Source organism: Somniosus microcephalus, chromosome 2 (assembly GCF_052327205.1).
Source record: "Somniosus microcephalus isolate GS21.2 chromosome 2, FLI_Smic_1.0, whole genome shotgun sequence".
NCBI classification, from domain to species: Eukaryota; Metazoa; Chordata; class Chondrichthyes; order Squaliformes; family Somniosidae; genus Somniosus; species Somniosus microcephalus.
The window spans coordinates 322,999,268-323,022,287 of record NC_140988.1 but is presented as its reverse complement, the minus strand read 5'-3'; the positions used below and the strand labels follow the sequence as shown (position 1 = coordinate 323,022,287).

General features: G+C 39.3%; 1 protein-coding gene across 7 annotated transcripts in view; it reads left to right on the top strand.

The window, feature by feature from the left end:
- The window catches only part of wdr7 (WD repeat domain 7), an 836,682-nt gene that overhangs the window by 561,912 nt on the left and 251,750 nt on the right, over positions 1–23,020 (top strand). For 6 of the 7 annotated variants that reach the window (XM_085974490.1, XM_085974481.1, XM_085974472.1 and 3 more), the window contains one exon: positions 8,811–8,997. In XM_085974490.1, coding sequence (XP_085830616.1) covers positions 8,811–8,997 — 187 coding nt within the window. Of the gene's footprint in view, positions 1–3,366; positions 3,577–8,810; positions 8,998–23,020 lie in introns of those variants that run through there. The other variant, XR_015074758.1, reaches the window with a different exon arrangement.

The window sequence follows — 23,020 nt, the reverse complement described above, 5'->3', positions numbered from 1 at the left end:
TTACTTTCCTTGTACTACTCCAACCTTTGTGTTCTCCTCTGTGCAAAACTGAAAGCAATGTTTTTTTGCTTGCTTGCCACTTTCTTTATCATATGGTGATTTTGCAGTCTAAATCCATTAAAGGGCATTCATGATAAGTAGCAGATAATTAATAATTCCTATTGAAGTACGATTTATATTTGCATCACTGAGTGCTGGCTGATTCACTCATGCATTACTTTCGGCCTCTCAAATCAAAGCAGAAACTGTATTTCATAAGAGAGAATGGTATCACTAAGCCACTAACAAACGCAAAAAATATTTGCACAGCGAGTCCCATACGTTTGTCATAGGGGGCACTCAATGAGGATCAGTGGGATTACACTTGTGTGCAAAAAGCCTGAGTAGAGTAAAATCAGAAATGATTTTACAGGCTGTTCACCAGTGTAATGCAGCCTATGTATTCTGGATCCTATTGAATCTTTCATTCCGAAAGTGTGCAGGTAATTTTTATACAAACCTAATTTTGCTTATCTATCTTTTCGATCGGGTGGAGGACTTTTGAAGTTCATGGTTTTAGCTGTGGGTAACTAATCTTGCAGTAGGTAAGTGTCATATGTGACTTCTTGATTATGATACAATTCATGATAGAATATATGTTTTTTATAAAATACATTAATTTTTAATAATTACAGTAGCTTAAAATTCACACTAAGCAAACACTGACTGAATACTGATGAACACACACCATCTTCAGCAACCAAGCTGTCAACTGTGAATTCAGATTAGCATAGCTGCAGTATGTCCTGTGCCAGATAATGGGCTCAAAGGTTAAGAGCAAAGGATCTCAACAGCTCCAATCAGCAGTGCTTTTCCAGAGCTAATTACCTCTTTACTGTGCTGACTGTAATGTGACATGTTTATTGCCTTAACTAACAATCATTAGCTTAGTTGATGTTTTGTCAATATTAATTCGTTCATTTAAGCCAAGTCAAAGCTTAAACAAAGATGTCTATTCTCAGAAATGGGCATCAGAATGAAGACTGTTTGTTCTGACCCCTTCATGTATAAGATGGAGAAAAAAATCAACTACAGCTGTTTTGCTATCAGAAGTAGCCTCTTTTTCTCATCCTGTAAAGGTTTGTTAAGAGCTGTCCAAATTGAAACAGGTTTAGGTTTCTGCTCTTACACTACACATCCCTGGACTTTAAACATTTGTTGAATATTTATTATTTTCAACCGCCAATAAAAGACTAGCTTTATCATTTACCAATAACCTAACTGGTTTTCTGTAAATTTCAAATGATGAACATTATAAAACAGAACTGGAGAAATGTACACAATTGTGGTTTGTTCTACAGTATTTACTTTGTGTCTGTACAAAAGAAATCTCACCCAGGTCTTATTACAATGATTTTGTTATATCGTAATGTGAAAACGTGACCGCGCAGTTTTTTAGATGGAGCGATAGAGTTTATATTTTTTGTTCTTTGACTGTTGTATTTCCATCAATGCGTGAAATAATTTGGGGTCTTGGAGATTATTCTTGAATGTGATTAGATTTGAACAAGCCAGAGGCAAAATGACATGGATCCAGTCAGTTTCCAAATGCAGCAACTGCAATATCAACTCACGCAAGTGACACTGGGAGTAATGTAAATTACAGGATTGTGGGCTTCCACCAGAAGAGTTCTCGGTTTACTTCAGGGGTCACCTGACTCTGCTTCTATTTTGATTTGCTTCCCTCCCTGTAGATTAGCACATGGCCTCTGCTCAGCATCTGGGTGGCATAGAAAATCATCACAGGCATATGGATTCATCCTATCGCTCCGGTGCAGTGCATTGGTAGTCTCTGCAACACGACAGCTCAAATAACAAAATATACTGTTAAGTTTAAACCTCTGGGAGAATTTGGTACATCTTCAGACTTTTTAAACCCTTCAGAACTTTTTAATTATCACAGAGAAGCATGGAGTCAGTGCAGTTACAGCGAAAACTGTAAATTAGAGACACCCTAAGTACTTACATCAGGTGTCCTTTATTTGCAGGTGTTCTTATTTTCAAAAATAGTAAACTGGATTAAACCGAATATCCCGGGATTGGCTGCATCTCCTGCAACATTCCTTCTTTTTATCTCTCTCACCTGGGATCGTGTCTAATTCTGGAGCCCTGCCAGCAGGATGTGAATTTTGTTCTATTTTCTGTTTGTTGGGTTTCCCAGTTCATTGCCATCCTGTGGTCCTTTCCCATTGAGGGAGGGATGTCCTGATCCTGGGATCTGCTACGTTAGCAGCCTGCACAGGGCAAGGTGACTGCTGGAGGGCTGGAGTACCTGGGCGATCCCAGCCAAATTGGGAGAGATTAATATCCTCCGGGGCCCCCTCCCTCCATGTACTGGGGGGTGGATAGGGGGTTGTTAGCAGCTCATCAGTACCTAACAGTTTGGTGGAGTGAGATGTGATCCTCCAATTGCAGCTTTAGTTTTTCCCGCTCTCTCCAGCCGCTCACAAGTTTTGGGTTGGGTTTTGAGTGATCGGCATGCACGTTGTGCCCATTGCTCGCAGTCTGACCAGAGCTTTCCTCCTGCGCAGCCACTTTCTGCACCCGTGCTCCTCCGGAGGGCGGGTGTGCACAGCAGCAGGAAAGTTAAGCCAATGATTGCCAACTAAATAATCTAGAGGTGGGGTCCTGGAGACCCAAGGCCCATTTTGCGAGAGTACCGGTCATTTCGGTGCGGTTTCCAACTTTTGTGGCATGGGAAGTTCTTTACCCAGCATCCATAGCAGCAGAGAAAACTCTCTATCCCTGGGATGGAGCTGTGCAAGCATTCAATCCCAGAGATAGAGGGGTTTCTCTGCCGCTATGGAAATTGGATAAAAACATCTTTATTACACAAAAGCCATTTTTTTTCAAGCGATGCCACCTTGCACTTACCTGCGTATTCAGTGTTTTCAATCTTCAGATTTGAAGGCTGTCCGTAGTGCAAGTTATTTGGGCCTATCAATAAGTGTCTGTTTTTAACAGATATCTTTTTTAGGGGTGTCTGTACAGGTTTCACAGTATATGCAACCTGTTACAAAACATTTTCTGCAGCAGATAGTTAAAAAAAAAAAAAAAAGAATTTTGCGAATTTTCATATTTTATTCATGGAAATTCTGTAATGAACTTTGGAAACTTTTTTTTAACCGCTTTTCCAGCCAGGATTGCTAACTTGTGGAATCAAGGGTGGGACCTGCATCAAATCACTCAGTGGTGCAATGCTTTAAGGTGTTTCCTGTTTCATTTTCTATTTTTAAACTTACATTTTCTTTGTACTTTGATTCCAAGTTTTTTAAAGCAGCAGTGGGACTTGAATCTTGGAAGTGTTTTTTTTCTTTCTACCTGTAGCAATCCTATTGTCACCCAGTGAGATTGGATCACAACATTTTACAACATGAGAAGACTAAATTTACAGATTTATAAAACAGTTTGTAATATTTATAACAACAACAGCTTGCATTTATATAGCGCCTTTAACATAGTAACACGTCCCAAGCTGCTTCAAAGTTGCGTCAACTACTTTGGTGTGCAACAGGAGTCGCATACAGACCAGACCAGGTAAGGACGGCAGGTTACCTGCCCTAAAGGACATTAGTGAAGCAGTTGGGTTTTAACAACAATCCGACGGCTTCATGGCTACTTTTACTGATACCAGATTTTTACTTCCAGATTTTTTTAACTGAGTGCCAATTCTGAAACTGCCATGGTGGGATTTGAACTCACATTCTCTTTTTTTTAAGCCAAGGCCTCTGGATTACTCGTGCAGTAACATAACCACTACGCTAATGTATGCAAAAAGAGAAAGCTAGGCCAACGTTTTGTATATTGCTTTTGCTTCTATTCTCATCAATATTTTTGTTTAAAATGTGATCATGCACTTTTTAAATTTCTGCGTTTTAACTGTTCACCAGCCACATACAGCGCCTCAAAATTAAATTCTCCAGCTGAAAAAATGGACAGGTGCTCTGCCCAACTTTCTCCAATGCCACTATAACCCATCAGTCCAGAAATCTATTTTTTTTTCTCGTTTGGTTTTCTGTGGAAACCATAATATAGTTCCTCCCCTGTTAGTCCAGCCAAGAAATGAATTCACTACTTGGGTAGTTGCGCTTAGGAACTGCATAAAATTACATACAATCTACAGTACAGAAACAGGCCATTCGGCCCAACTGGTCCATGCTGACGTTTATGCTCCACACCCTTCTCCCACCCCTCTTCATCTAATCCTATCAACATATCCTTCTCTCTGTCACTGCAGGTTCATCACATTGGCTTTATAAAAATTAATATATACTGACTGTGGAAATTAGATTACTTCTCAGTAAATTTGCAATGATTACATCCTAATTATTAATCCTTCAGTAAAGATCCTTTTACATTTAATACACAGAGTGTTCTGGCAGTCATTGTCCATCAGGATGTCTGCTGCAGGCAAGAAAAAAGTGCTAATGCATGCGAATCTTCAGGTTCAAGAAATGCTTCAAAATCAGCTTCACTCTCAAAATTTATGTTATCTGAATTTCTCAGTCAGATTCCTGTCTTGAAACCTAGTCCATCCATTTAAAATTTTTTCCAGCGAGTGCCTGCATTGGAATCCATACAGTTAAGCTGCTTGCTTTTGTATTTTTTATTTTTTTTCTATTTTAGGCGGTGTCTCTTGAATACGTTTTAATATCTATTATTGAATGCAACATATAATTTCCATTTAATCATAAATCTGCAAGCTAATATGTAAAATCATTCATTTCTAAATTTCGACAGTGAGCCCCTACTATGTGCATTCTATTAATTTTAAAATAACGCAATTCCTTAAAATGCACAGAAGCTGGGGAATCCACGTTGAACCTGCAATACACAGCATTCGTCGGTTTCAGTTATTTCTCCTATTTTAGTGAGAATATGCATTCCCTTCCTCCAGATAGTTTCTGGTCATCCTTAACATAATTTATAGCATTATTTACAGAAAAATGTCGCTTTTCAAGAGTAATGTTCTGATGACAGTACATTGCATTCCTAAGAATATCCAGTGGTAGTTTTTCAGTGCTGGTTCTGAGAGGGGAAAAACTATTGTTTATAGTTCAACACAAATAATTGGTGGGCTGTGAGGAAGGAACAAATGTTAAAAACGAATGCTTGAGTAACCAATTATGTAGCACAATCTCTACATTATTACATTGTCACTGCAGCTAGGAAATATTTTGACGTTTGATTGATTTTGGCCCAATATTGCCACACGTATTTTGGATGCTAGAAATTTTTATAAGCCATGTTTCCAGCTACACACTGACTTTCCTAACTGAATTCTCAAAAGATCAAATAAAATTGCAGGTGTTAAATTTGAAATTATGGTGAGTTTTTACTTATGCCTGTGGAATGTTAATGCCTCAATACATTTGATTTATGAAACAAACCTAGGTGGTCCTGCATTTATCTCTGTTTGGTTCCAATATTGAAACCTTAGCTACTAATGTCAATCTATTTTTGTTGATGCATCACCGTCTTCTCCTTATTTTATTTTCATTCTTATTTAATTAGGCTGCTCGTCCAGTTCAAGATGAATATCTATGTTGCACAAATGTTCTTTCTCTGCATGAAAAGAAAATTGCTTAGTCTGGCTGCTTCCTTTCAAAACTGACATTCATACATTTTGTATTTGAGCTTTAGATGCTAATGACATGGGAAGAGACGTTAACTTGTTAAAAAAAAAATAAGACGGCACTGTTATGCAAAATATTATTGAAACATCAATTTAAAAAATGAAACCATTACCTTTTTCCTGTCTTCATTTCAAAAAACTGTAGTTAGTCGTGGCCCTCTCTGTACTTATCATTATGTGGCCAGATAATTATCCAGCACAGATTGATGCTGTAAGCTACGGCCATAATTCACCCTATCCTTATCTGTAAGCAATAGCCAAAAGGTTTCCGATAAATGCCAGCATAAGCTGCCATGACACTCTCCTGAGACCCTTCCCCTTCGTGCACTTTGCTGACCACGGCAGAAGGATAGCTACATTCACAGGGTCTGCAGCTCGTGACCCAAAGATACTCTTTCTTTCTCTTTGGGCGATTGATGCTAAGTCAAGGATACAGTGTGTCTGATTTTATGAGACAGCAAAGACCATGTGGAGCCTGTTTTTTTGGCTGTGCTTTGAAACCTTTCCAAGGTTTTAACAAAAAAAAGTCTTATTCTCAAATGTCATAAACCAGATTTTTTGTTCTATGATATGAGCTATGAACGTCATCAGGCTTAATATTTTGCTAAAATTATACTTTGCCTCCACTTTATTTAAAAATGTGAATTAAAAACAATTATTTGAAGTATTTGCTTTCAAGACATGATCTTTGTATAAATTATTTAGTAACTAACTTTTGTAAACTGTAAAATACAGGTAGCATCGTCAAATACTACACAAATGACTCTTTAAACAAGCATGTAGTTTTTCACCTCTTGTAAGAATTGCAAGTTAACAAAATAAACTGAACTTTACCTTCCTAATTTCCCCATTTTATCCAAGATTGCTTCTTAAACCTTTAGGCTAAACTCAAATGCGTCATCAGGTCTATAGAGTACAATAACATTTATCAAAAATGGTTTCCAAAGATATTGGCTAATAAGTTGCAGTTTCTCAGCTGTTTTTATTTTGTATGAAAATACAGAACATGATTATTTAAGAATTCTTTAAGTTCCAAACATACAAAAATGGCAGACAGGGAAAGACCAGCTGGTCCATTGAGCCTGTCCTGTACAATCATGTTACAATTAAGAATCATGACCCCCAATGGTCCCACCCACCAACATCCATGTAATCTCCTGGGAGAGGCAAAAACAACAGATAAAACAAAAACATAGGCCAATTCAAGGGAAAAAAAGAATTCCGGAAAATTCCTCTCAGACCACCCCCCCCTCAAAAAGACAATTAAAACAAGTTCCAAGAGACCACGGTGACCAAGAGGCATATGAGCCAACATCTCACCTACCTTTTTATGGAATGATGATATCAGCCCTGGTAATCGTTCACCTCTCTTTTGAACATTTTCTGCATTTATGTTTCTCCATAAACTATCCAATTAAAATAGTCTATCAACACAGGCACAGTCTAACCCTTCATTATTTTAAATACCACAATCATATCTCCCCAAAGTCTACACTTCTAGATTAAAAAGATCCAGCTCTCGAAGCTTATCATGAGAACTAAGAGCTTTTAAATATTAATGGCCCTCCGCTGAACCTTTTTCAGGGCCTCGATATCACCCACCATCTGAGGGGACTAAAACTTGACAAGGCCTAATCAAGGTCTTGTACAAAGACAATATAGTGCTTTTTGTTTTATATTGGATCATGCTAGCAGCACATCCCAGTACTCTAGCTTCACAGCACTAATCATGAACCTTTAGAGACTCATGCACTATAGCACCTAAGTTCTTTCCCACTCACACATTTTGTTCAGAGCCTTGCATACTATATACATGCTTAGTGTTAGCCCTACCACGTGTATAACACTACATTTATCTACATTAAATGACATTTGCCAGACGCAGGCCCATTCCCCCATCATATCTAGAACTGATTGTAGTTTTGTTTCTCATCCCAGGTCTAAGCAGCACAAATCTTTGTGCCATCTGCTAACTATTGACTACCAATATCTTCACCTTCATCCAGAAGATTAATTAATATAGATAATGAAGAGCATTATAGTTAACAATCATCGGCAGTGCTACAATGAGGCACTTGCTCACCAATAATCTGCTCACCAGTGCTCAGTTTGGGTTCCGTCAGGTCGACTTGGCTCCAAACCTTATTACAGCCTTGGTCCAAACATGGACAAAAGAGCTGAACTCCAGAGGTGAGGTGAGAGTGACTGCCCTTGACATCAAGGCTGCATTTGATAGAGTGTGGCTACCAAGGGGCCCTAGTAAAACTGAATCAATGGGGATCAGAACCAATAAAAGAAAGAAAGACTTGCATTTATATAGCGCCTTTCATGACCACCGGATGTCTCAAAGCGCTTTACAGCCAATGAAGTACTTTTGAAGTGGAGTCACTGTTGTAATGTTGCAATGAATGGTATATTTTCACAGGTGATAACCAAGGATGGTGTTACTACTTGTGGCAACAAAAAAATACTGCAGGTGCTCAACTTCCCTATTTTTCTGAGCATTGGTAATGCACAGCTCCCTGGTTCGTGTCCTTTTATTGGTTTTCTGTTCCGAATCCATGAAGCACTGATGGAAAAATTTCACTACTGCGGGGAAAGGGGTGGGGAGAAGAAGGAAATATCATACAAAAGCAAAATACTGCGGATGCTGGAAATCTGAACTAAAAACAAAAAATGCTGGAAATACTCAGCAGGTCAGGCAGCATCTGTGGAGAGAGAAACAAAGTTAAAGGTTCAGGTCGATGACCCTTCATCAGAATATCACAGCTATCTTCCATTATTGGATATTTATATTTTTGCAATAGATGGCTGACTAGCATGGCTACTACTGGTAAAAGAAAAAAGGTGGATACATCAGATGTACGTACATTCCTTGGCATTTATGACTCTACAGCGCTAAGTCAGCTTGCCAAATATCTACATTAGTCCACTTCAAAGTACTTCTGCTGTTACTGCAGTTTGCATACTGCCCAAAACCCCAATTTCTGCAGTATGTCTGAAATGGAAAATTTTAGTCTACACTGTAGCTCATTTTAAAAAAAAAGTATGCTACAGCTAAAGAGTCAGATTTTAGCTGTAATAATAATTTTCCTTTTTTTTTTAATATACTGACTTCTCCTGTTTTCATTACCAGGCAAGGCTTTGACGTTCCTACTGCTGCAGCCATCTAGCCCCAAGCTTCCAGCACACAGCACAATCCGCAGAACTGCCATTGATTTGATTGGGCGTGGCTTTACTGTGTGGGAACCCTATATGGATGTCTCAGCTGTGCTGATGGGACTTCTGGAGCTCTGTGCTGAGGCTGATAAACATCTCACTAAGTAAGTAGAGAATTGAAAGAACACGCGCCTGAATCAATTTGAAAAGGAGTGGCTTGATTACAATGATTTTGTTCCATACTTGTTTTAAAAAAAAAAAAAAAAAAAAAAAAAATTCCCATTCAGCAATCAGTGGTGTCCTATCTCACCCAGGGTTCAGGGGACTCCAATTGAAAACTATACAAGAGGACGCTAAACTATTTGGGTCCTTTTCCTTCTATTTGATGCAATTACAGCAACAAAAACTTACATTTATATAATGCCTTTAATGTAAGAAAGCATCTTATTGTGCTTCACAGAAACATAATCAGACAAAAATGGACACCAAGCCAAAAAAGGAAATATTAGGAGTGACTAAAAGCTTCTGTGAAGCACTTTTGAATTTTTTTTTACATTAAGGTGCTATACAAATGCAAGTTGTTGTAAAAAGCTCTCTCTATCTGTGTCCCTAGATCTTTCTCCTCTTCCACCTTGTTAAGAATCTTACTGTTTACTTATTTTTACTGCATTTTCCACTTCACATTCTGCTATATTAAATTGATTCTGTCACCCATCTGTTCACTCTTCTAACCTATCTCTGTCCTCCTATAATCTCCTGCCGCCGCCTTCATTTTGTCATGCCCCATAATTTGGTATTATCACATTTCAATATAATTCTTGTACCAATAGCCACATTATTTACATAAAGGGAAAACAAAAGAGATCCCAGTATAAATTCCTGGGGCACACCGCTACCAATATTCCACCAATCCAAAAAAAGTTCCATTAGCCCTACTCATTTTCTGCCATCTAACCTGCTCTCTATCCATGCAGCTACATTAATTTGATACCATGTGTCTTCATTTTAATAACGTCTCTTATGTAGCACTTTATTTAACATCTTCTAACTCTCTTAAAACCATGCCAATTATAATTTCCTTTTTAACTTCAGTTTACTTTTGCCTTCTTTTAAGAAAATCTTTTCCTCAGAAGACTGAATGGTGAGATTGTCACTGGGAAAACTGTTGTGGCTCTGTTACTGTGCCCTGACTCTGTGAGGGAATTGCATTAACATCCACAATTGTAATTACAAGATAACTGTAGCATCCTAGGTTAATGGCAGCATATAGTGATGCTAATTTACCTAATTCACAATGCCAGGCTCAGCAATTCCTCAAAGATAATCTCCCCTGCTTTTAAATAGAAACATCAACTTGGAAAGAAAAATCATAATGCTGTTATCATTTTTGAACTGCTGTTTTTAAAAGTGATGGTGAGAATGAAGTCCTTTTAAGGTTGATATTTGTATTTTTTTTAATAGCAAATGATTAGAAATGTCAAAATATAATACATTTATACCAGCCATATCATTTATGATCAGAATGTGATCTTCACAAATCTAGAGAGTAGGGCTTATATAGCATCTCTAATTTTGAGTTGGTAGCATTTTAACACATACGTTTGGTAATTCTGTACTACTTTTGACTGTAAATAGGCTTGACCTGATTTAATTACTCAGTGATTATTTTTAGACATCGGATCTCAAAGATAAGAAAAAGAAACGAATTCAGTGATGAATGGAACCATTCTTTCGCCAATGGCATAATTTGTTTAGGGATTTATGTTTTTTATCACTTGGAAAACACACACGCTGGTATATGTCCAGGGGTATTATCATAAACTGGCCTTTTTGTCAGGATATTAATATTGTGAGTTTGTAATATCCCAATATGACATTATCACTCTGGTATTGCAGAAACTGAAGCACAAATGCCATCCACTGGTAATCATTATCTAGTCAGCAACCTGAGGGAGGATGTGAGCTTCGAATTGCTGAGTAATTACATCACTCAATGTAGATATACTACATAAATGATTCTGACTTGCTGTGACCCTTTCTAATATAGTTACACTGAGAGTGTAATCTTTCAATGTTTATTAGAAAGGGGCTAATGCAAGGCAGCACAGTGTGCTTAGCACAGCTAGAGTAGCGATGAGACGTGCTTGCTAGTCGGAAATTAGATTTTGTTAGTACATTTCTTTTCTTTTCCTCTCTGCCCAGCAGCGAGCTTATGTCGGAAATTAATATTTCTACCTTTGTCAAAGGATAGTAATTAGCTTGCTGAACTAGTGATTCAAATCTGAGGTGGTTTTTTTTTGTGTGTGTATATTATTCAGCACGTTTCAAGTACATGAAACATGATTTAGCAGTCTGTAATAATCACCTTTTTAGCACTAATTTATTTATTTCACCTATGATAGCAACTGTTTTTGTAGCAGTATATATGCAAAATTAATGCTGGCAGCTGTAGACATAAAAGCATCAGATGCTCCTAGGTATTCAAATTACTGGAAGTTAAAAATGCAAGTAATAGTTTGGTCTTGTATTTTCAGCTTCCACCCAGTTAATTCTCATGCACGTGCTTATTTCTCCCTAGTATTTGGGTGCATTTATACTACAAGTTTAATGTCGGTGTGAAGCTGTGTCTCCTGGGCTTTACCTGACACCGAAGTGATTTGTAGCAAGACTCCATTTCATTCTGGAGTCAGATTGTGCCTTAACTCTACATTTATACTGTACAAGTTTACCATCTGTTGGAAACAGAAACCAACATTAAATTTGTGGTGTAAATGCACCTAGAGTCTGTGCTCAAAAAAGACATATTACAGCAGAAAAGTAAGCTTCACCCACTCTCTTTATAAAACAAAAAGTGCGGAAAAAGTAGATTTTACTGATCATACAAAAGGCCAGGAATCTGTAACGCGGCTTGATGTTTTGAAAAAAACTGATAAAGTTGTATTTGCAAAATATCCTACTGAAAATCCAACTGTGAAACTGGGCCCAGCATAATTGTGAGCTACACTTTGCTCTGTTTCCCCCAAATTTGTACTGTTTTACCCGAATTTACACTGTTTTAGGAACTGCCATGCTATTTCATTTCATTAGCTTTTGTCACACATTGTTCTGGTCCAGCAGGGCTTAAAGTGTAACATTATCATTTTCCTTCCATGAGTTTCCCATTAAAACAGTACAATTGGCTGCCATATTACACATCACACCCAATTGACTTCTTTGCTCCACACTGCATAACTGCAGGGTTTTCATTCCACTGCACTGCAAGTATCAAGGATGGTGGAAAGTCAAGATTTTATCTTGATCTAAATTTCTCAAAATGTTGTCTTTAACCTGGCAAAATTTAATTGATTTAAATAAAATTGTGTAAATAATTCACTAGCTGTGAGGAGCCCAGTAACATGCAGAATTGAAAGATGTACAGTCCACAACTTCAACATAAATACCATCTAATTAGTTATTACTGTAAAATCCAATATAAATCACTATAATAAACTGAGTAGGAATTGCTCTTCTATTATATAGTAACATTTTCAGTCAAAACCTACGTCCTACCCAGGTAGAGGGGGCATAATCTTAAAATTAGAGCCAGGCCATTCAGGAGTGAAATTAGGAAGCACTTCTTCACACAGAGGGTAGTGGAAATCTGGAATTCACTCCCCTCACACCCCACCTTCGATCCCCACCCCCCGCAAAGGCTGTGGATGCTGGGTCAATTGAAGCTTTCAAGACTAAGATAGATCGACTTTTGTTGGGTAAGGGTATCAAGGGAAAAGAAGCAAAGGCAGGTAAATGGATTTCAGGTAGATATCAGCCATGATCTAATGGAATGGCAGAACAGGCTCCAGGGGCTGAATGTCCTACTCCCGTTCCTATTTAGAAGTCACTTCCAATATTTACAGGATATTGAAACATGCATGAAGGATGTAACTAATGCATTACGTTTTACAGTTTTAGAGAGACCCCTGGTTTGTCATCAATTATAGTATTGGTCAGATCATAAAATAAGTAAATATCGTACACTGGCAACCTGGATATAAATTGCCTTATGTAAGAAATCAATGGGGTGTGCAACTGGATTGTGAGGTGGGTTGACTGTCTTGGCATCTCTGGGATCTAGGTTTGAATCCAGCCCAGACTACTGAAAAAAAAGTCTCCTCTGTTTGACTTAAACCCAGTACGTAGTGTGATAAAAATGATAACATCCGGGAAGTTATGTCATCACTTCCTGTGAACTATGAACTATGAACTATGAACTGTGTACATACCTCACTTCCTGTAAATGTCACTTCCTGTTGGACTGGTATAAATACTGGTCTGTTCAGTATTGTAAGAGGCTTCTACCAGAGGCATGGTAAAGACCTCTCTTGTATATAGTGTGTTTATAAGTTACTTAAAGCTTACTTTAAAGTTACTTGATGGTAAGTCTCCTTTTTCTTACATCAATTTAAGTAACTTAGTATTTACACTGACAAATACTAGACCTTCAGACAAACTCGGAAGTTAAGGATCCAGGGAACCACCCATCATGGAGAAAATCCTTAGACCTATTCGTCTGGACTTGGACCCGAATACACCAGCAGCTGGCAGGGTATGGAAGCATTGGTATCGTACTTTTGAGAATTTTCTGGATGAATGTAAAGTGGATGCTCCTGCTAAATTGAAGATACTTGTCAATTATGTGACCCCAAAAGTGTTCGAATATGTTGATGACTGGGATAGTTACGAAGAGGTGATTCGGGCACTTAAGAAACTGTATGCGAAGACCCCAAATGAGGTCTATGCTAGACATCTACTGGCCACAGCCCGACAAGGGCCAGGGGAATCAATTGACGAATTCCTGCAAGAACTTCGCAGGCTCAGCGTAGATTGTAACTTTCAGGCAGCCTCAGCTGAACTGTACCGCCAAGAAATGATTCGTGATGCTTTCATCTGCGGGATTGCCTCTCCATTTATACGCCAGCGTCTACTAGAAAGTAAAACACTTGAGCTACAAAAAGCTTTTGACCTAGCTTGTTCACTGGATTTGGCAAAGAGAAATGCAGACCTCTATCAGCTGCCCAGATCTCGATCTGCTGCTGTAGCTGCAACCAGACAATTCAAGCGGTCTCAGGTGAACCCTATCATGGGGGAATCTAATTCTGATAATTCTGATGAAGAAGAGGAGGACGACCCCACTTTAGCAGCCTCTTGGCAATCTAGGAAGGAATGCTTCTTTTGTGGAGATGCTTTTCACCCTAGGAAAACCTGCCCTGCTCGCAATGCAATCTGCAGTTATTGCGGGAAAAAAGGACACTTTGCTAAAGTTTGCCTATCAAGGGCCTCTACGAGGGCCAATCCAGCTAAGGCCTACCGAACTGCCCCAATTAGGGCCTATCAAGATGCTCCAGCTAGGACCTATCAAGCTTCCTCTCGAGCTCTCTCCCGAAGAAGCACACCGAGAGTTTTAGCCACTCTCTGTGCAACGACACCAATTACAGCTGCTTGCCCACAGAACCTGTCTCAGGCAGCCACAAAAATTTCAATTAAAGGGCATACCTTAGATGCCTTAATTGACTCAGGAAGTACTGATAGTTTCATTAAGGAACAGATTGTTGCGAAATTGAAACTACATGTCTTCCCATCGGACCAGGCAATTGCGATGGCCCAGTCATCACTTAATACCAGAATCTCCGGCTTTTGTGTTGTTGATATGACACTTCATGGTTGTATGTATCCCTCCACCCGACTTTCGGTGCTCAAAGACTTATGTAGTGATCTCCTCTTAGGGCTGGACTTCCAAAAACAGCATAAGAAACTCACCATTGAGTTTGGTGGATCCAAACCCGGACTTACTATTTCTAATATACCATCTAAATTACCATTTTGTGCATTATCAGCAGCTTCACTTAATGAACCCTCATTATTTGCCAGTATTCCGCCTCAATGCCAACCGATAATAACGAAATCGCGGCGCTTTAATCAGGAAGACCAATCTTTTATTGCGGCTGAAATCTCTCGACTTCTAGCAGAGGATATCATTGAACCATGTTCGTCGCCCTGGCGGGCTCAAGTCGTCATTGTCAAGAACCCTCTAAAACCTCACAAACAGCGACTATGCATCGATTATTCGCAAACCATCAATCAATATACCGACTTGGACGCCTACCCATTGCCACGCATTGATGATATGGTTAATAAACTGGCCGAATACAAAGTGTTCTCAACTTACGATTTAAAAAGTGCCTATCATCAGTTACCCTTGAAGGTCTCAGATAAGCAGTACACAGCCTTTGAGGCTAATGGACGGCTGTACCAATTTCGTCGCCTCCCATTCGGGGTTACTAATGGAGTGGCTGTCTTTCAACGGGCAATGGATGGCCTGGTTAAGCAGGAAAACCTAAGGGACACTTTTCCCTATCTTGATAACATTACCATTGCAGGTCACGATCAACAGGAACACGACTCCAACCTCCAAAAATTTCGGGATGCCCTCCATCGCCGTAATTTGACCCTGAATGAATCCAAATCTGTTGAGTCGCAACCGACCATCAACATCCTTGGCTACTGCGTAGGCAATGGTATCATTAAGCCAGACCCAGAAAGACTTCGCCCGCTCCAAGAGCTCCCGTCACCTAAGAATCCGGCTTCTTTACGTCGGGCTCTCGGTCTGTTTGCATACTACGCTAAATGGATTCCTCATTTTTCGGACGAAATCCAACCCTTGCTGCATGCTAGATCATTTCCACTGGGAACAGCGGCTGTTGCAGCCTTTAACCTTCTCAAAAAACAGTTGGAGAAAGCGGCTCTTCACTCCATTGATGAGAATCTCCCTTTCGTGGTTGAATGTGATGCCTCGGAGGTGGCGATCTCGGCTACTCTGAATCAGGAAGGTCGTCCTGTAGCATTTATGTCCAGGACCTTACAAGGTGCCGAGCTACATTATCCTCCGGTTGAGAAAGAAGCCACAGCCATCATAGAGGCAGTACGGAAGTGGAACCATTTTCTAGCTCGCCAGCACTTTACGTTGATCACGGACCAACGATCAGTCGCCTTCATGCTCGATAATCGAAAACGAACCAAAATTAAGAATAATAAAATACAACTTTGGAGGATGGAACTGGCCTCTTTTGGTTATACCATTCTCTATCGGCCTGGCAAGGAGAATGTGGCCCCGGACACCCTCACACGGGCATTCTGCTCCACTATGTCATCCTCTACTCTCATGGATGTCCACAATGGTTTGTGTCATCCTGGCGTTACGCGCATGCTACATTTCGTACGATCACGGAATCTCCCTTTTTCCACTGGAGATGTAAAGAAAATATGCTCAGAATGCCGGCTTATATTCACTCAGATCGGGGTCCATCCTTTATGTCAAGGGAACTCAAGGACTACCTCTCAGAACGGGGAATTGCTACAAGCAAAACAACACCATACCATCCCATCGGAAATGGGCAGGTAGAGAGGTATAACGGTATCATCTGGAATTCCGTACGTCTCGCTTTAAGATCTCGGGGCCTACCAGACCAGCAATGGGAAACAGTGCTTCCGGATGCATTGCACTCTATACGGTCCCTGCTTTCTACAGCCACAAATACTACACCTCATGAGCGGTTCTTTGGATTCCAGCGTCGCTCATCTCATGGGACATCACTCCCGTCATGGCTAACTACTCCTGGACCTGTATTACTCCGAAGATACGTTCGGACGTCTAAAAATGACCCTCTTGTAGATGAGGTCGAACTAACCGATGCCAACCCCACCTATGCAAACATACGATATTCCGACGGCCGAGAATCTACCGTATCATTACGGGATCTGGCTCCCTGCCCACCAGGACCTAGTGGGACATCGGGTGATGGCATTTCACCAGGAAACTCTTGGGACCTATCGGGTACCCCTCTCCAGGATCCTGATCGGACACCAACTAGCTTGGTGCCGGTAGAACCCCGTGCTCAAGGTTGCGACCCTCCCAGTACCGCGCATGAAAGTACTGATCCGCCACAGACCAGCTCTGCACCTCCCTCTGAACAGAGGCAGTCCGACTTTGAACCTATTGGGGCTCGTACTCGAAGCCATGATCTCCCCGACCCTTCACAGGGCAATCGAGGTCACACAGACTCTGACCAATGGCCAACTGCATGTAAGCGGACCAGCGACCCTCTACGACGGGAATCCAAACGGGTGCGACTCTTCCTTGTTCGGCGGCTGCGGACCAAAAGGTAGACCACAGCCTCCTAATCCTGCAGGAGGGAAGAATGTGATAAAAATGATAACATCCGGGAAGTTATGTCATCACTTCCTGTGAACTATGAACTATGAACTGTGTACATACCTCACTTCCTGTAAATGTCACTTCCTGTTGGACTGGTATAAATACTGGTCTGTTCAGTATTGTAAGAGGCTTCTACCAGAGGCATGGTAAAGACCTCTCTTGTATATAGTGTGTTTATAAGTTACTTAAAGCTTACTTTAAAGTTACTTGATGGTAAGTCTCCTTTTTCTTACATCACGTAGTATGTATGGATCCAAAACTTCCTCCTAAATTGATACGAGTTGCAACTGTTAGCAATCTCACTCAGGGAAGCCACAAGGTGGCTGGTATAGGAAATGAGAAAGTATCTATCTTTTGTAGCAGGGCTGCTCTTCTGAATTTGGGACAGAGGCACATTGTTGGGGTAGACTGGAAGAAGCCTTACCATACTGGCCTGGGAGTGCTTGGCGCTGACGCTGGATACCCAGAATGACAATTTTTCAGTTTTTTGTGCTCAATCACTTGACATGATGATGCAATTCATATCACAGTGTTTGAAAATGTCATTCAAATGAAGATGATATGCAGCTAATCCAGATATTCTTCCTCCTTATGAGAAAGGTGGTGCCCCTTTAAGCCACAAAGACCATTCTTCTATATCATTAACTTAAATTTTCCATTTTAATCAGCAATTAAAGTTTCCTATCACACAAGAAAAATCGCATTGATGTCTGCAATAGATTTTGCTGTTGAACATAGTTCAGCTAAATTTTTTATTTTTTGTTAAAATTCACATTTTCTGATCTCCAATGTATATTTGATGTGTGTATTTATTAATGTAGAATAAAACTATGTGGCATTCTTTGATGCTTCAAAAGTTGTCCGCTTTGAACACCTGCAGCATGAAAACAGAATTGCAGTTATTTGCCTAACTCTGTTGCCTGAAAGTTACACCTAATCACTAAAGAAATCGACCAGTATGATCACAATGCAATTGGAAAGTTAGGTGCTATTTTACAAAAATTAAGCAATATGAGGTGTCAGAATTTGTCACAAGTGGCACCTTGTAAATAGCATCAATGTTTCTTAATCTTACTTGTTGAAGTCAGGTCATATAATTTCCCTTTCTGTATTTATTAACATTATTATTGTTGGAGTATAAACAAAGTAAGATAGACAAAACTGAGTTCTCATCCACCAGTGATGTAAACATGTTTTATTAATGATAATGCCTAAAGCTATGCTTTGAGTATTTATTCTTGCTTGTGTTACCTTGATCTCTCTCACATGCACAGACTCAGAAAAACATCACCTTAATCCTCAAATGTTCTGCACACCATTCTCTCTTTTTCTCACCCAGGCAATTTGACTTATACTTGCTTCTACTCTACCCACTCACCACATCTTTGATACAATGCTCTCAGCTACCCTTAATGGAGTGTCATACTTTGTCTTCCTCTGTGGCCTTGGATAGACATAAACAAAATAGTCACCCTTTATAATCCAATTACACCTGAGATACTGTGATGTTAATACCTTAATGTTCAATCCAAATGAAATAATACTTTTCAGAAAGTAAATACTACCTGTCAGTTTATATGATAATAGACACACACGCTCAAAAATAACTCCACATAAAGAAAACGCTTATGTGATGCATGTAAATATTTCATGTTGATATAATTTGAAGCATGGCTGAAAATAAATGATATATGGCTTTTGTCAAAAGTTACAATAGAATTGAATAGGTATTGGGCAATGTCTCACTAATACTTTTATGCACTCACTATTGAGAGCCCAAGGCCTGGAAATTAATTTGCATTGCATTTTTTGCTTGTGATAACTAAAATTGCATCACAAGATGTTAATAACATCACAAATTGCTGTGCTTTTCCAATCATACATGCTAAAGAGCCTACTGCAACTTGGAAGCACAAGGCTGTGGCCACAATGCAACACGGGGGAGGTGGGGGAAAGCTGAGGGAAGAGGAGATTTTGCAAACATACCCTGCCTTTTTTGTTCTTTGCTAGATCTGTTCAAGACATGAAATGATTATGGCCTTGGGTATTCCTTCTTTTAATCTATACTGTACTACAGTCAAGAGATTCCCTTTAGTATTTGATATAAAAATGAATGCAGATGGCAAAGAAAGAAAGAAAGACTCTTTACAGGAATGGCTGTAACATGATCTGGACTGATCAGGCTTACCTTGAAAATCAGATAGCTGCTTGTTAGATACATATTTTGTAATGATGTTGGTTTGTTCGGTTGCATTACATTTTTCAATCCCTGTCAGTTAAGCTCGAGTGGCTCACCCTAATTCTGCTTCTGATTCCCACACTTCAAGTAATCCTCACCACAGGGTGAGGCTCTTCCTTTGCTGCATTTAGACCAAACCAAGATTAATATCTGATTTCTGAAAACCTCATCACTCTTAAACTTTGCAATCAATATTGTAAATCGGTGGATTTGCCTAGAAAAATTATTTTGCTTTGCGAGTCGGTCATTGCTGTGTTGTCCTTTTTGTCTTGGTGCATCAGAAATTAATATTTAATAACATTTTGCATTTATTATTTAGATTATCAAGATTTGTTTTAACCTTGCAAAATATAAGAATATGTAAACTGGGAATGCAATTAAATGGTTTGAGGGAAAAAATTAAAGGTACTAAGAAAAGAATACCTGTGATCAGAAAGCTGATTGTGTGGACTCATTTCAGCTAATTTAACTTTCAATTACTGAAATTTTGCCTGGCTATATTCAGCATTTTGCCCAATTTTATCACACGCAAGAGTTAGATGCAGGAATATTTTCCTCTCCCACCCCCCAATCCTAACACTCAAATTGCTGCGTTTTTGACCTGTCAAAATAACCTGCTGTACAATATTTCAGTAGTAGTTTGCTGGGTTGCTATAGTGTGGAAGGTCATTCTATAATTGTATGATACATTTTCAATCAATATTATTGGGTGAGAGAGATTATTGGACCACATATCAAAGTGAAGCTTTAAAAAAAGGTTTCACAAATGGGCATTCAATTATTGGCATGCTAAGCAGTACAGGATCCACATATAGAAATGTTCGGATCTGCTAACATTTTAACTAAATTTAAATTATATGGATACCATGCACAGAGCAAAATTAAATCCCATGGATAGAGAAAATAACATCAGGTGAAAATTTAAACAAAAACGTTACCTGTTGGTGATGCTTATTCAGTAAAATTGTCTTAATTTTAAAGTTCTGGATCTTTAAAGCTGGATATTACATTTCTGTTTTGAAATATTAAAATGATTACCGTAGAATCCAATGATCTTGTCAGTGTAAAAGTCATAATTATAACTTTAATGGAGTGTGGTTACACAGAAACCTTGCGCTCCCAGGTTCCCTGATTGTAAAATAGCAGTGCAATCATTCAACGTGTGCATTGGATTTAGAGTGCAATATGGTGGCTTTTAGCACATAGATCATTCACTACTATCTGTCATTGTTCCTACAATGCCAGCAAGAGACTAGATGGTAGCATCAATGAAATCAAGTAGCGTGGATGCGAGTCGTACCAAGTGGCAACACTATGGTTGTAAGTAATGAAGTGATTATAGGAATTGAAGATATCCATGCCAGAAGAATGGCAACAGATGTGAGTGAGGGCACAGTTTTACTGACATCCTCACATTTACACATCAGAAAAGATATTGCTGGATGCCCAGTGTCACATTGGTTGGCCAGACACTGATGCCAACACAAATCAATGGGCTTCCTGTTCATATGCATGTTCTTTGGAAATGAGCACTACTCTGGTATCATTTGGTCACTGTTGAAATGAAGAAGGGGCATATTTACGCATCTAAATCTGTTATGGGTAGTCCTTGCAATGCTTCTGTATCAGCTCAAATTCATTGCTCACTCGATTTACAATTTGATGGGTTGGTAAAGCTCAAAATTGGATATTGTAGCTTTAATTTCAAGCTTTATATTAAAGGACTAGAACATAGTCCTTTTTTACTGGAAATGTCAAAATTATGGACAACCTTGATGGAAATAAAATACATCATCTGCAACGTGACACTAGCAGATAGTTTTTGGTCCCTGCGCACTGCAATAAAACGATGTTAATTGTTCGCACTGTTCTGTGAACCACAGTCAATCTCAGTCCAGCCAATCCTCTGTTTTTCACTTGACAGGAGTTAACAATGAAGAACAGTAATAATTTTCTGCCATGTAGTTTATTGTATACTATGTGTTGTAATGTAAATTGTTTCATACTATTATTGGTTTTAGCATGCTATGGTATGTTGACGTAACAAGTCTTGCACTGAGTGGTTGTAAAATTTGGGCTGTAAATATGAGAAAATATGTTATTCAGGTGACGTAGTCACATAGGTGTAAACAGATAAATCAGATCGGATTAAGGGCCACTGGAGGCTGCTCCACCTTGCCGGTTTTTCATGTTTCCATTTCTGTTAATCCCCTTTAGCTATTGACACACTCTGTCTTGTTATTTCTCTCATTATGCCTCTTTTTGTCTCCTGCTAATATCACTTCAGCCATTTAACCCTCTTCTGTGCTCCACCCTTACACTTCACGGGTCATTCTACTGTATTTCTTTCCCTGTATGTGTGCTTTTATTCCCTTGCCCCTTTCCCTTGTTCTGTTTTTTTTGTTTGAAATGCTGTTCATCCAAAGGGTCTTAAGACCTGAAACATTGACTGACTTCTGTCTCTCCATAGATGCTGCCTCACCTACTGAGTATTCCCAGTTTTTTTTCTGGTTTTGTTTTCAGTTTAAGGATGCATTTACACTACAACAGCAACGTTGTTATAAAAGGGCTAGGCTTCACAAATAGGTTAGAATGTAAATAAAGCCTAAATTTGGAGTTTAAATCTGAAACTGGAGAGAAATGGAGTAAGGTGCCCTCAGAGCACTTCGCTGTAAAGTCCGGATCATATATACAGGATAAGTAAGTTCGCTCTTACTTCGTTTCCAGATATTTATTCTAATTGTTAGCACAGCGAAGCATAATGACATGGCATAAAGTATCAGATAATGAAGTCCATTCTAATTTAAAATAACCTGTAGACCCTGCAGAAAGTGAATCAGCACAAGACAACAAAGCTCTGAGAACCTGATACAATGAAGCTCTATACGCTGCATTTGATCATTGAAGAGCTGTAAACAGTGTATGTTGCGTGAGTGGCCACATTACATCATAGTCCCAATAGTGCTTTAATTTTATAATTTATGCTGGTATGTTTAATATTAATGAAATGGTTCAAGAACCTTGCATTGCAATATAAGCAGTCTTCTGTAAAGGTTATGTTGCAAAAATCGCCAAGTTAGTTGCCACCATCCGTTTCAATTATGTTTTTTAAAAAAACTACTTAATCTAACAAAAGGCTGACATAAATATATTTAACCCTTAAAATACCAGTTGGAGCCTTTGTGTTAAGATTAGCGGTCTCATACATTATGCTCCCCAACTGTAGCTGCTGATTTAAGCACTCAACCCCCCCACCCCAAAGAAAGAAACTGTATATGCTATTTTTACTATAAAGGAGGTGGAGTAAATTGCGATAACACTAAATGCAAAATAAATCCTTAGAACATGAAATAAAAGAATACCTTTGCCTATAGCATATATCGGCATTGAATTATTTTAGTTTTCAAATATATTTCAGTATTTGCTATTGTCACAAACCCTAATTTAAATGGATGTACAATCAAGACACTATGGGGCCAGAAACCCACAGGCCTTTGATCCCAGTGCAAATGTCGGAATCTACCCACCAGCGACCTCTAGAACTGACCGTACCAAAATTTGTAGGTTCAGGGTGAGGCCACCTTAATATAATACTATTGGCGGGTGCCTGCCTCACTGGTGGCGCATCTTGGCCGCTCGGAGAATCCTGACAGAGGATTTGAGTTTGTTTGGCCGGGGGTTTGGGGGCGGGGGGGCG